A 12,829-nucleotide genomic window follows, 5' to 3' on the forward strand; every position below is an offset into this window, starting at 1 on the left:
GAATGACACTGAAGAYGTACATTGACAAAAAAAAAGATMAACATGTACCTGTGTGAAAGAGAGGCCATGATAGAGTAGCAGAGGCTGAGCTAAAAATATCAAGAATTTTGCAGACCAGCTTCATGGGCTTAGTAGCCTCAAATGCAGAGAGCGTGCAAGGGAGCCACACCTGCAGAGTGCGTTACGCACCTGCATTCGGTAAGTCTGAATACCAACTACTGAGAAGTGCTTAAATCAAAARGCGTCAAAAAGTCTGAWTTGGGCCGTATGTACGTACCTCCAGACTGGGCTGTGTCTGCTTTGTTGTCACAACTACTGAGGTTGCAGCAGGACCAGGTGAGGAAGAGAAGTCTCTAGACAAGAGGTCGAGGGCACTGCTGTCATCCATAGATGGCTTTAAGGAAGGAGGAAGATGGTCACAAGTGTACATACGGTTTACATGAATTCAACATTACTTTTATGAGTTGCACTGTGTTCAACACAGTATGACATTGAATACGACTGATCTGTACAATTATAGATACAYTTGGACAGAAACCTTACCTGCTTGGGCCTAACATCAGCCTGGGCTTTGGCCTCTGCCATTGCCTGTGAGGAGAAAATACACAAAACCTTATTAAAATATACAGCCTTACTTACACCTGGGGTGYCAGGTAGCCTAGTGGTTAGAGCGTTGGGCCAGTAARGGAAAGGTTGCTAGATCGAATCCCCGAGCTGACAAGGTAAAAATCTGTCATTCTGCCCCTGAACAAGGCAGTTAACCCACTGTTCCTAGGCCATCATTGTAAATYAGAATTTGTTCTTAACTGACTTGCATAGTAAGGAAAAAAAATAAAAATATTAGCGTTTCCCAAACTTGGTTCTGGGGACCCCAAGGGGTGCAAGTTTTCGTTTTTGCCGTAGCGCTACACAGGTGATTAAACTAATCAAATCTTAACAATGAGTTCATTATTTGAATCAGCTGTGTAGTGTTYGGGAAAAAAACAAAACGTGCACCCCTRGGGGTCCCGAGGACCGAGTTTGGGAAACGCCATCCTATATACACCTCACTTAACTTATGGGCACAGAGTACCCCTTTCTGATTTTCTGTATTTTTGCATATTTTTGATACTGAATGTTATCAGATCTTCAACCAAACCTCACATTAGATAAAGGGAACCTGAGTGTACAAATAACAAKKAKAAAAAATTGTACTTCTTTTAATTAACAAAGTTARGCAACACCCAATMCCCCTGTGTGAAAAAGTAATTGCCCCCTTACACTCAATAACTGGTTGTGCCACCTTTAGCTGCAATGACTGCACCAAACCATCACACTACCACCACCATGCTRGACCGTTGGTACTGTATGAGGTTCTTACTGTGGAATGCAATGTTTGGTTTTCCCCAGGCATAATGGGACCCATGTCGTCCAAAAAGTTATACTTTCGACTCATCTGTCCATAGAACATTCTTCCAAGTCTTGATGATCCTCTAGGTGCTTTTTGGCAAACTGGAGCTAACCTTTTGGATGAGATGGATCCCATTATGTCTTGTGAAAACCAAACACTGCATTCCACAATAAGAACCTCATACCAACGGTCAAGCATGGTGGTGGTAGTGTGATGGCTTGGGGATGCTTTGCTGCCTTAGGACCTGGACGACTTGCCTTAATAGAAGGAACCATGAATTCTGCTCTGTATCAGAGAATTKTACAGGAGAATGTCAGGCCATCCGTCTGTGAGCTGAAGCTGKAGAGCAGCTGGGTCATGCAGCAAGACAATGATCCAAAYCACACAATCAAGTCTACATGAAAATGMTTAAAAAGCAACACATTTGAAGTTTTGGAATGGCCTAGTCAAAATCCAGACCTAATCCCAATTGAGATGTTGTGGCAGAACTTGAAACAAGCAGTTCAGGCTTGATAATCCACAAATGTCGCTGAGTTAAAGCAGTTCTGCGGGAAGAGTGGGACAAAATTCCTCCACAGGGACGTGAGAGACTGATCAACAACTACAAGAAGCGTTTGGTTGGAGTCATTGCAGTGAAAGTTGGCACAATCAGTTATTGAGRGTAAGGGGACAATAACATTATCACACAGGGGCATTGGGTGTTGCATAACTTAGTTCATGAAATAAATGACATAAGTATGTAATTGTTGTGTAAGTTGTTCACTCATGCTCCCTTTATCTAATATTAGGTTGAAGATCTGATAGCATTCAGTATCAAAAATATGCTAAAGTAGAGAAAATTAGAAAGGGGGAAAATACTTTTTCACAGCACTGTATATACTGTTAATTATTTAGTACTAATCCAATATAAAAACAAAAGACGAAAGTGGGKAGAATTGTACAGTATTACTTCTGTGTTATTGTGAAAAGTTCACGTATGTAGAAGAGCGTAAAAATAACATAAGGGCCGTTTAGTACCATTTTATTTGGTGTATTGCATTTACCACGTGTTAGCATTTACGTTATCATTAGCACATTACATTAGCATCTTCAGGAATACCCTTCTTATTTCCTACTACAACCCTGTATATGTTACCTTAAGGTCTTTCTCTGTGGGCCGGTACTCAGCTGGAAGGCTGACATCTCTCTCCCCCATCTTGATAAGCTTCTCCTCCATGATCTTCTTCTCCTAGAATAAGCAGAGAGCAGACACAGGTAAAACAACAGATAGCATTAGCATTAGGCTAAAGGTTTCGCTGCAGTGAGTTAAGGCCCATTTTTTTGGACCAAGGAATAGCCTTCAACAGTTGTGTTGCACAAGAGTGAATATTCCAGTCGGTCACACTTGAAACTAAATACATCATGTGTAGGCTTAATGAAGCCTTCATATCACCCTTTATAAGTACCTTGACGATGTCCCTGACTGAGACGGGAACGGGCTCTGGGATAGGAGTCATGTTCATTAAGGTGTCTGACAAGGCATCCAGAGCATCTACCGTCCCTGTAGACAGCTACACACACCGCATGCAAACACACACACACACACACACACACACGGTTACATGTCACTGCTGACAATGGGTATCTGACTGAGCCACTAAATGTGAATTAGGCATAGGACAACAATAAATCTCACATTAAGTGTGTGTGTGTGTCAGTACCTGGCGGTTAGCAGCAGATTTGACTGCAGGGGCAACAGCTGGGGCTACAAATTCCCCTGCCAGGGCGTCCAAGGCAAAGTCATCTGCGGCCTACAGACACAAAGGAGGAGAGGAGAGATGGAGGGAAAATGTATATGTTAAGTGAGTTGTTCTGCTACCGATGAAAAACTAAGAGACACTTAAAGCAACCAGACATAAAAACACATATTGGCTGGTCATAGATTTATACAGAGCAGACCAATCACTGGATGGTTTGATAAGTGAGTGACCAATGGTAGAGGGTGTTGTTCACCTGTGTTGGAGGAGCTGGGGGGCAGAGGACASGAGCCTGGACAGTTGGAGCCACAGAGGAAGACATGAAGTCACCTGACAGGATGTCCAGAGCCTCACCTGAGTCCATGGACGGCTGGAGAGAGAGAGAGAGAGAGAGAGAGAACAGAGGAGGAGTGGACGGGAGAGGATAGGGAGGAGGAGAAGTGAAGAGAGGAAGAAGATATGTAGTTATGATTATCAAATTCCCGTACACCAATAACTRCTGGTTCTCTTTAGTTCTGTTTCTTCTCATAGTGAAAAGTAATGTATTTTTTGATCTCCCAATGACTTTTGCTTTGCGTATATGAGGCCCACCTCTTTCTTGGGAGGAGGCAGGMKTTTGCCTTTGTCCTCTGTGAACCTGTACTCTGGTGGGAGAGTGTCATCCCTCTCACCCACAAGCACAGCTTCCATCTCTGTCAGTTTGCCCTCCTAAACAGCACACGCAACAACAACAAAACACACACACACACACACACAAACAGAGCTGAAATTAATTCTATCCTTTAAAAAGGGTCCCTGGGACTGCTACACTATGTACTATACTGTAAGCTAGTCATTGTAAGAATAACTTTGTTGTTCAGTGTATGTATACCGTGACAATGTCCTCAGGTCTGATCTTGGGAGGTTCGGGCGCTGGTTCTGGAGCAGCCAGAGTGTCTCCCAGAGCACTGAGAGCATCCAGGGACATACCCTGTAGACACACACACACACACACACACACAGGGATTAGCTGTGTGCAGGGACTTTTTTCTTCAGTTGATTCTCTTACTGCGCCTTAGATTTCTCCTGTGTCTACACGTAGCGTGGTTACCTCATCAGTGGTGGTTTTAGTAGGTGCTGCGGCTTTAGTAGGTGCTGCGGCTTTAGTAGGTGCTGCGGCTTTAGTKGMMGRTSCGGSTTTAGTKGTGGCTCCGGGTTTAGTAGTGGCTCCGGGTTTAGTAGTGGCTCCAGGTACAACAGGAGCCATGCTGGGGGCTTCAAGGTCAAATGTACAAACGGCTCTCTATAGACAGGAAGTAAGGGCAAAACACATACACATATGATATGACCTGACAGTACGCAAGGTATACTGTACATATGCATGCACACACACATCATGACCCGACAGTCGGCAATACACAAGGTACACACAAGCACTTGTACATACACACACACGAACACAAACAATATGATTTGAATACAATGAACACACACACCACACTACATAACTAAACATATACAAAACACCTCAGTGAGTTTACCTGTGGGGGGTTGTCGAAGTGAGGCACCACGGGGGCCTGGACAGCGGAGGCCTTWGTAGGAGCCACAAAGTCTCCAGCCAAGGCATCCAGGGCTGCTAAATCATCTATTTCGGCCTGGGAGAGATAGACTCACATACTTACAGCTTATAATGCCTTCCTAAGGCTGTCATAAGATTGACAAAATGGCTGTTATAACATGCCATGAGCATTGATGACGACCCACTTTCTGCTATATCGGTTGATTCTTACTGACATGCCATATTATGATAGCCCTAAAGTAATGGCATTGGAGTGACTTTCACTTAGAAGATTACCAATAGACCCATAGAAAATGAAAGTATTGGAGGGMTAAATCGATTCATAACAGAGTTGACCAATTAGTGGATGGTTTGATAAGTGAACGACCAATYATAGAGGGTGCTGTTCACCTGTTTGGGAGGAGCTGGGGGGCACAGGACAGGAGCCTGGACAGATGGAGCCACAGAGGAAGACATGAAGTCACCTGACAGGATGTCCAGAGCCTCGCCAGCGTCCATGGAAGGCTGGAGAATGAGAGAGAGTGAAAACAGAGTACAGAGGGGAGAAGTATGAGTACTGTGACTCAAATCTCAGTATACTATAACATCAGATCCCTTTGGAGGTCGCCACTGGTATTTACTATAGGTGTGATGAAAGTGGGACATGAGGCTTTTGATGGCTTCAGAAGGCTCACCTCTTTCTTGGGAGGAGGCAGGTCTTTGACTTTGTCCTTTGTGAACCTGTACTCTGGTGGGATAGTGTCGTCCCTCTCACCCACAAACACACCCGCCTCTGATGTCAGTTTGCCCTCCTGCAGAACAGAAATGTGCACCAAAAATGTTTTGCGCACGCGTACACACGCACACACAAAATGTAGCACAGGCGGAATACAAGTCAGTGTACCGTGACAATGTCCTCAGGTCTGATTTTGGGAGGTTTGGGCGCTGGTTCTGGAGCAGCCAGAGTGTCTCCCAGAGCATTGAGAGCATCCAGGGACATACCCTGGAGAGACACACAGAGAGGGACATGAAGAAAGAAACACCGACAGAGAAAGGGCGACACAAGGGGTTAGATTAAATGTTCAACAATGATATGGGATGATACATAGTACAACAGTAACAGTATTTCATTGGTTAGATAGAAACTGTATCCCTCCTATGACAAACCTCATCTGTCTTAGGCTTGGTGTCCATTGGGGAGTCAGCCAACTGAAATGCAACAAACGTCAATAGATAACAGCTTCATGACCCGACAGAAGTACTACATGGAATACATATTTTGCATGGAAATATTTTTTGTTGCCGACACAGTACAGTACCCAACCCGCCACAAAGCATGACAGGCTGAGCTGCAATGATGGACAACCCAATATAACAGTGGACATAAGCGTTTGTCAGTGTTTATGTAGTGCTCATGACATTGTTACGCATGGCTTATTAATGTAGGATCATGACGTAGGACCTGCTTTCTTTGGGGTTATTTACCTTTTCCACCTTAGCTTTCTTGTCCGCGGGGGGAGCAGCAGACTTGGTCACAACGGGAGACTTAAACTCAGTTTTCTGGAATGGAGGAGAGAGATMATTTGAMTSCGTTSYKTYAGCTGCAACGATGGACATCCCAATATAACAGTGGACATAAGTGTTTGTCAGTGTTTATGTAGAGCTCATGACATTGTTACGCATGGCTTATTAATGTGTGATCATGACGTAGGACTTCCTTTCTTTGGGGTTATTTACCTTTTCCACCTTAGCTTTCTTGTCCGCGGGGGGAGCAGCAGACTTGGTCACAACGGGAGACTTAAACTCAGTTTTCTGGAATGGAGGAGAGAGATTATTTGAGTCCGTTCAATACTGTTGCTTGGGTTCTAGTTGAGAGGAAGAAGTGAAACCATTTGGTAAAAGCTCACTTGAACCCTTCACTATAAAGGGGTCTTCACAGCAGCTTATCTTTACATGACATAACAGTTGTCATAAGCTATTACAGCCGACATTGGTGTACGTCAAAATTACACGACACTGTCATGTTGTTTGCAACAGTATGCAGGGCAGGCTATTCATCAGAACCATAACATAGTAACCAGTAGGTGGCTAGCGAGTTAGCAGTCCGATAAGGTAGCCTAAATGTTGCCAGGTGTCATTATGACCATGTAATGTCAATTGACATTCCCTGACATTGCTTTTCGTAACAGTTTACCATGTCACGCTAATTTCTTTTAGAATACAGTTTTACAATGGAGGAGTCAGGTGAAATATCAGCACTCTTCATTTACCTTGACAGGAGCGGGTGGAGGGGGAGCGAAGTTGGAGAAGCCAGCAGACAAGGCATCAATGGCAGCCAAGTCCTCCACTTTCTGTTAATAGATGAAATTGTATCACTGTCATATATTAAACATGAAGAGTCGGGACCGCTGTCTCACCCGAAAGACTATGGGACTAATAACGATCCTGTTACCCAATGTATGTTTCAGGGAACATGACCCATAAGTGATTATAACCTGGAAATAGTGAAGTCTCACCTTCTCCTGTTTCTGAGGGATGGGAGCAGTAGAGGTTGTGAACCCAAAGGAGAGGGATTCCAGAGCATCATCTGTGCTCATGGGTTTCTGATACAAGCAAACAAAKAAACAAAGCATAGTTATACACAAAGGATTACAGTAAAAGCTGTGTCTTCATAATACGCCACTAGATGGCGCTTTAGACTAACTCCAACCATTGAAAGAGGGCAGAATAACAAAGACCAGACCACARGTGGCAGACCAGAAGGAAAAGTACTGACACACCCATTACATTCCCTAGGATCTTACTGCAACCAAGCACTTGGCAAACGACTCTGAGCAGAATCCCTTTACTTAGCATCAGTTGTATTATATCTTTTTTTTTAAACACGTAACCAATGGCCAATTTTAGACAACTCACTTTTGACAACATACTTGATCGGTAAAAGAGTTTGCCTCATATCCAAAGAAGTTCTTAGAAGCAGAGGTATACAACAGAGAGCACTACAGTGCAAAACAAGGTGTGGCCCAAAGTTGGGACAGAGGGTGAATAAGTGCGTGTATGGGTCGTTCCACGAAATGGGTCTCTTTTGCAGCACTTTAAATATTTAAAGTAGAAATTGTGCACCAATATTGAATTTTAAATGCCTGCTATATTAAATGAAGTGCCCTTTAATATAGACCACATGAATTAAATACATCTGAAGAAATCAAAGTAGCAAAATTCTGCATTTTGACATGTCCCTACGTCAACCCTGTGTATTTTAACCCACTTAACCACACAATTTCGCCAAGTTTCACCATCATCGTACAGCCCTAGTTAATTTGTTGCTTTGACAAAGTCATTTCTGAAGATTATTATTTATGTCATGTGATTAGTGATTCATTTACATTTGTCGATGTCAACCCTGACATTTTGATTGCACACAACAAACTTCCATTTCCCCTGTCACAAGGGGATTTATGGCTGATTTAAGATGAAATCGTCAACCCTGTTACGGTCAACCCTGTTACTTTATTTGGCGCTTAATTTAATAATAGGGCAACATTTTGATTTCCGCCTAAATAGACATAAACAAACGTAATTATTTTTATTTAAAAAAAAAAAGTGGGGCAATATGGCTTGAAATTACTGTAATGCTTTCTAAATATAGTAACAATCAAATTCTAAACAACTTTCAAATTTCTTATAACTGTAAAATAAATATGATCATACTTAAATGACAGTACAATATTGGCACTATTTCATTTAACTGCCGACAGAGAACGTTCTATTAAACGTCCACTGAGCGACACCATTCAAATGTGTGCAGACTCGTTACAACTTCAGCTTTAAGCACAATTTCGTCCGCCTGTGACCAAAATAAAGTGGTATTGTTTCAATTCTATGAAATTATTTTGTATTTTGTCATGTTGAGAGCTTTAAATCCGGCTGAGAATATCACAGGGTGATGAAAACACAACGGCTGGATCCAGTAGACTGTCACCGTTCATATGCTGTCTCCTAAGCTGGGCTGGGTCGCTCAGAGGAAGAGCAAATCTATCTGGATAGTCCAGAAAATGTGACACGTCACTTCCTATACAATTGTGGGGTCTGTGTATGGGTGAATAGGCGTGGAGTAATGAGTGATTGTGTGTTGACTATGTATCCTCTGTTAGTGTGTGTGCGCAAAAGGGTTTGGCAGAACTAGAACCGGCTGGTTGAGATGGCTCTACTGTTGTTTGCAAAGCCAACACCCCTCAGCGCAATGCAACATTCCACACTGTAGAGGTATCCAACACTGTCAGAAGAGACCGGGGCATCAGGCCTATGGTTTATTTTGTTCATGAAGTGTGTGTGCGTGAGTCCGTGTGTGTGTGTGAGAAAGATTGAGAGAGAGAAGCAGAGAGAAAGAGGGGGGCGAAGGGGGGGTCAATATCTCTGTGTTTTCGCCACAGCATACAGTGCATCGCCTGCCAGTAAATACAATGACTTACCGGGACATCCTTTGGCTTGACATCTGCAACTGGGGCCTACAAAAATGAAAAAAATCATAAATMATTCTATATAATATAAGTTCATTAATGACATAGTTGAGTATGCCTAGATTTAAATCAAATCTGATCATGTTCTGAAAAGAATGACAAAAGGTTATTCAAGGGCGGTAACTACACACAGGCTTTTCCCACCTGGTCCAGAAACAAACCCTAGCTCTGACCCTCTAGGGCACATCACGTAGATCTGAGAATTGCATTGATATGGTAGTAGCTCCATCTTGTTCTCTGATCAGCTTGGTGGACATTTGGCCCTATTGCTTACACCTATCAAGTCCTCTCAGAACTACACACGTGTCCTGGGATAGGCTAAGGACTAGGAGACCTGATGACCAAGAGTTCCAGTCAAATGTGTAACGTCAAAGAGAGTACTGCAGTGCAAAGCTAAAGACATACAAACTTAAAGCTCTCTAACAGCAACATAAGTGATGATGATGACGACGACGAGGAGGAGCAGGAGGAAGGAGACTGGAGGAGAAGGGGGATTAAGAGTTAGGGACTGACCATGTCCTCAAATRGGTATCCTGGGGGCAGTGGGCAGTCTTTCCCCCCACATATCACTCCCTCCTGATGGGTCAAGCCATGCTGTGTGACACATGCAATAACACACACTGTTACATTTGGTGACTGGGTGGACACACAAATACATCTATCCAACTCGCACCGTGCGCACACACACACACTATGTGAGGGTGCTGTACCTCTATAACCTCTGGCCCGGTGTATACGGGGGCTGCAGGGGCGAGAGGCTCTGACGAGGGCAAGAAATTAGCCAGGGCATCAAAGGGGTCCGCATCAAGCTCCTACACATGATACGACAACTCAAACACAAGCAACGCAACTCCATGCCATTCATTTTTTGGTGCAATATAACACCCACATAGAGAGAAAAGATAGATCAATGATTTACCTCTTTGGCTGTCTTGGCTGCTGGGGGACCTACTTCCACCTGTACCTGCAACCCGGAGCAGGAGAGATTAGTGAATACAACACTGGGTTACTATCTGTGACACTGCTCATCTCCCGTGCCCAACTGAGCTTCTGGGTGGCTGTGGACTCAATTCAACCAAACCCACAAAGGTAGTACTCACGCAGGAGCAAAAGCACTCTTTTTCCTGTCGTCAAATAAAATATAGAATGGTACAGTAAACACTCCTCACCGCTTCCACACTTTAATTCATGGCTACATTGTGTGAAAACAGAGAAAGAATGACACAGGAAGTGATCAATGATATAGCCCCAACACCAGGGATAGCCCCACCCCCAAGAGTCTTCTTCTACTATAGCGTAGTTAATATCGAACAGTAATCCGGAGTCTACCTTGGTCACTGGACCCTTCTGAGAGGGGCCTCCAGCCGCGGCACCGCCTGCAGAAACAGCCTGGGGCAACTTAGCAGGATCCTTTTTAGCCATGTCAGCTTTGCTAGATGTGGTGGGCACACTCTATAAAAAGGCATATGGTTCACGCCATTAGACGAGGTGCAGAGCAGAGCTCAGAGAGCTGCGCATAGCCTTAGAGTCAAAGTTTAGTAGAGTGATAAGACGATAGTTAACAGCTTATCGCCCGTAGGTAATGACAAAGGAAAGGCACCATGATAAGATAAGTGCCTAATCAGAATGTCATTTGCCGTCACTGTTAAGAAAAGTATTAGGACGGTAGTAAGCACCCCTGTAAGGCTTCAAAGAGGGTACAGCAAAAACAGAAATACAACAACAGGTCCCCATCAACCTAAACCAGGTAAACAAAGCCAGAAGCAATACAAGATGTGGTGCGACGCAACCAGAAGAAAAAGTAAAAGGTGGAAATACCATTGTGCCTTCTCTGTGGTGATGTGTCAGACACTGTTTGTCTTGACGTGTTGAGCGTAACACAAGTGTGGGCATGCAGACTCAGTCACATTAGAGCAGAAGTGTCCATTCAATTCCCAGTCAGACACCTCCGGGCCAGAAGTAAGGAAGTCCAAAGCAGAGATATGTTTTGAAGGATATCGCCGGAGAGAAAACCGGAGGACGGATACTATATAAAAGGCGGGGAAGAATATGACGATAAAGAGAATGACTTAAACCACAAGGTCACGGGGAGAGATAATGACGAAGAAGACATGGAATAGTGACCCAGGAAGAGAGTGTTGAAAGTGGGAGTGAGTTTTAAAAGAAAGCCAGGCCAGGCAAAGAATAACGATCGAGAAGAAAGAGGCCTCGCCCCACACTCATCGACTGTCTGCCATCTACCTTGGCTGTCTGTTTCGGAGACTCTTGGAGCTTCGGTACTTCAGCTTTCCACGGTGTCGCCGCCACTCCGACAATATTTCCTCCTCCAGGGGTAGGAGGTGTAGCTTTGGCAGGGTGCATGGGCGCAGTCTATATTTAAGAGGAATGAGTTAAAACTCAATGGATACAACACAAACAGAGCAGATTCAATGTATTGGCACCCGTTAAATTCAAATATGTCAAGGTGAATGGGGGCCCAGTGAGTGTGAGGTGCAGGGCTTATTCAAATCTAAAGTAGGGTAAAGTTGGCCCTAGACACTAAACTACGGTCAGTTTTGTATTCCCTTCCCAAATTGGTTAAGTTAGGCATTTAGAGAGGGTAAGCTGATCCTAGATCTGTGCCTACGGGCAACATCGACCCAGAATCTGAAACTCAGCAGTCATTCAGGCCATTAAGAGGTCCTACAAGGGCCAGAGGATGAAACCATTACTATATTTAGGGGAGGGGTGTTTGGCGTTACCTTTGGGGTGTCTTTAGGACTGCTTCTGGTCCCAGGTGTTGGTATGTCAATAATAGTAGCACCTGCTCCAGCAGCGTTTGGAGAGACAAGTGTCGTCTACAAACCAAGAAGCAGGCGTAGAACACATTTTGGAAACGTGGTTCAGAAAACCAGCCAGCAACATGTTATGCACATCACCAATGGACAGTGAAGGGTCCTAATCCCGTAATCCAGCATGTAAAAAAAGCACAGTCAATCAATAAGCTCATTGCGGTCATTGTGAATAGTGATGTAAGCAGATCGGAACACACCCTAGGCCAAGCTGTGAAGAAGGCAATGTGACTAATAAAATTTGATTTGATTTGATTTGAAGAGCAAGATTCCATTTAACAGAGTGTACACTACGCCCATGGGAACGCATTTGGGAAGAGAGTTAAAGATGTCAGAATAAGCCATGATTGTCCCACAAGAATCTCCATAGACCCAGCTACCAGTCTACCTCTGGCATCATCACCTTGGCAGCTCCTCTCTGTGTTGTCCCGGCTGTAGTAGGACTTCCACCCGCTGCGACACCACTTCCTGTGGCTCCACCCATTGTCACGGACTCCGCCCTTGGCTTCGTAGCCATGGTCGAGGCGGCAGATGCACTCTGTAATGCAACAAGGATTGTGATTGGCTCGGTAACATTTGATTACTTTCAACTTGCCTTATCCAATTGCTTATCTATACAAAATTCTGTGCCTAGTGATGCTTTCCCCTCAAAAAACTAACAACAAATGACTGACAAGTAAAAATGATGACGACACGGCAGAGTATGTACAGATGCATATAGTACTATACATAACCGTGTGTATGCAAAATCTCTACATAGGTATGCAGTGCATACATGTGTATGATGCAAGTGAAACATGAGTAGCTTTACTACG

At 44.1% G+C, this 12,829-nt stretch overlaps 1 protein-coding gene across 29 annotated transcripts in view; it reads right to left on the bottom strand.

Moving 5' to 3' along the window:
- The window catches only part of LOC111962601 (calpastatin), a 79,290-nt gene that overhangs the window by 3,217 nt on the left and 63,244 nt on the right, over window positions 1-12,829 (bottom strand). For 11 of the 29 annotated variants that reach the window (XM_070443013.1, XM_070443034.1, XM_070443017.1 and 8 more), the window contains 26 exons: window positions 12,403-12,552; window positions 11,925-12,020; window positions 11,425-11,553; window positions 10,513-10,635; window positions 10,103-10,147; window positions 9,894-9,995; window positions 9,697-9,777; window positions 9,136-9,171; window positions 7,180-7,266; window positions 6,934-7,014; window positions 6,401-6,475; window positions 6,149-6,223; window positions 5,831-5,872; window positions 5,568-5,666; window positions 5,359-5,475; window positions 5,075-5,188; window positions 4,647-4,760; window positions 4,217-4,408; window positions 3,998-4,096; window positions 3,718-3,834; window positions 3,383-3,496; window positions 3,091-3,180; window positions 2,836-2,940; window positions 2,526-2,618; window positions 544-588; window positions 278-394 (listed from right to left, as the gene is read on the bottom strand). In XM_070443013.1, coding sequence (XP_070299114.1) covers window positions 278-394; window positions 544-588; window positions 2,526-2,618; window positions 2,836-2,940; window positions 3,091-3,180; window positions 3,383-3,496; window positions 3,718-3,834; window positions 3,998-4,096; window positions 4,217-4,408; window positions 4,647-4,760; window positions 5,075-5,188; window positions 5,359-5,475; window positions 5,568-5,666; window positions 5,831-5,872; window positions 6,149-6,223; window positions 6,401-6,475; window positions 6,934-7,014; window positions 7,180-7,266; window positions 9,136-9,171; window positions 9,697-9,777; window positions 9,894-9,995; window positions 10,103-10,147; window positions 10,513-10,635; window positions 11,425-11,553; window positions 11,925-12,020; window positions 12,403-12,552 — 2,538 coding nt within the window. The remainder of the gene's footprint in view (window positions 1-277; window positions 395-543; window positions 589-2,525; window positions 2,619-2,835; window positions 2,941-3,090; window positions 3,181-3,382; window positions 3,497-3,717; window positions 3,835-3,997; window positions 4,097-4,216; window positions 4,409-4,646; window positions 4,761-5,074; window positions 5,189-5,358; window positions 5,476-5,567; window positions 5,667-5,830; window positions 5,873-6,148; window positions 6,224-6,400; window positions 6,476-6,933; window positions 7,015-7,179; window positions 7,267-9,135; window positions 9,172-9,696; window positions 9,778-9,893; window positions 9,996-10,102; window positions 10,148-10,512; window positions 10,636-11,424; window positions 11,554-11,924; window positions 12,021-12,402; window positions 12,553-12,829) is intronic. The other 18 variants (XM_070443069.1, XM_070443071.1, XM_070443056.1 and 15 more) reach the window with 12 other exon arrangements.

This window comes from Salvelinus sp. IW2-2015, linkage group LG1, assembly GCF_002910315.2.
Source record: "Salvelinus sp. IW2-2015 linkage group LG1, ASM291031v2, whole genome shotgun sequence".
Classification (NCBI taxonomy): Eukaryota; Metazoa; Chordata; class Actinopteri; order Salmoniformes; family Salmonidae; genus Salvelinus; species Salvelinus sp. IW2-2015.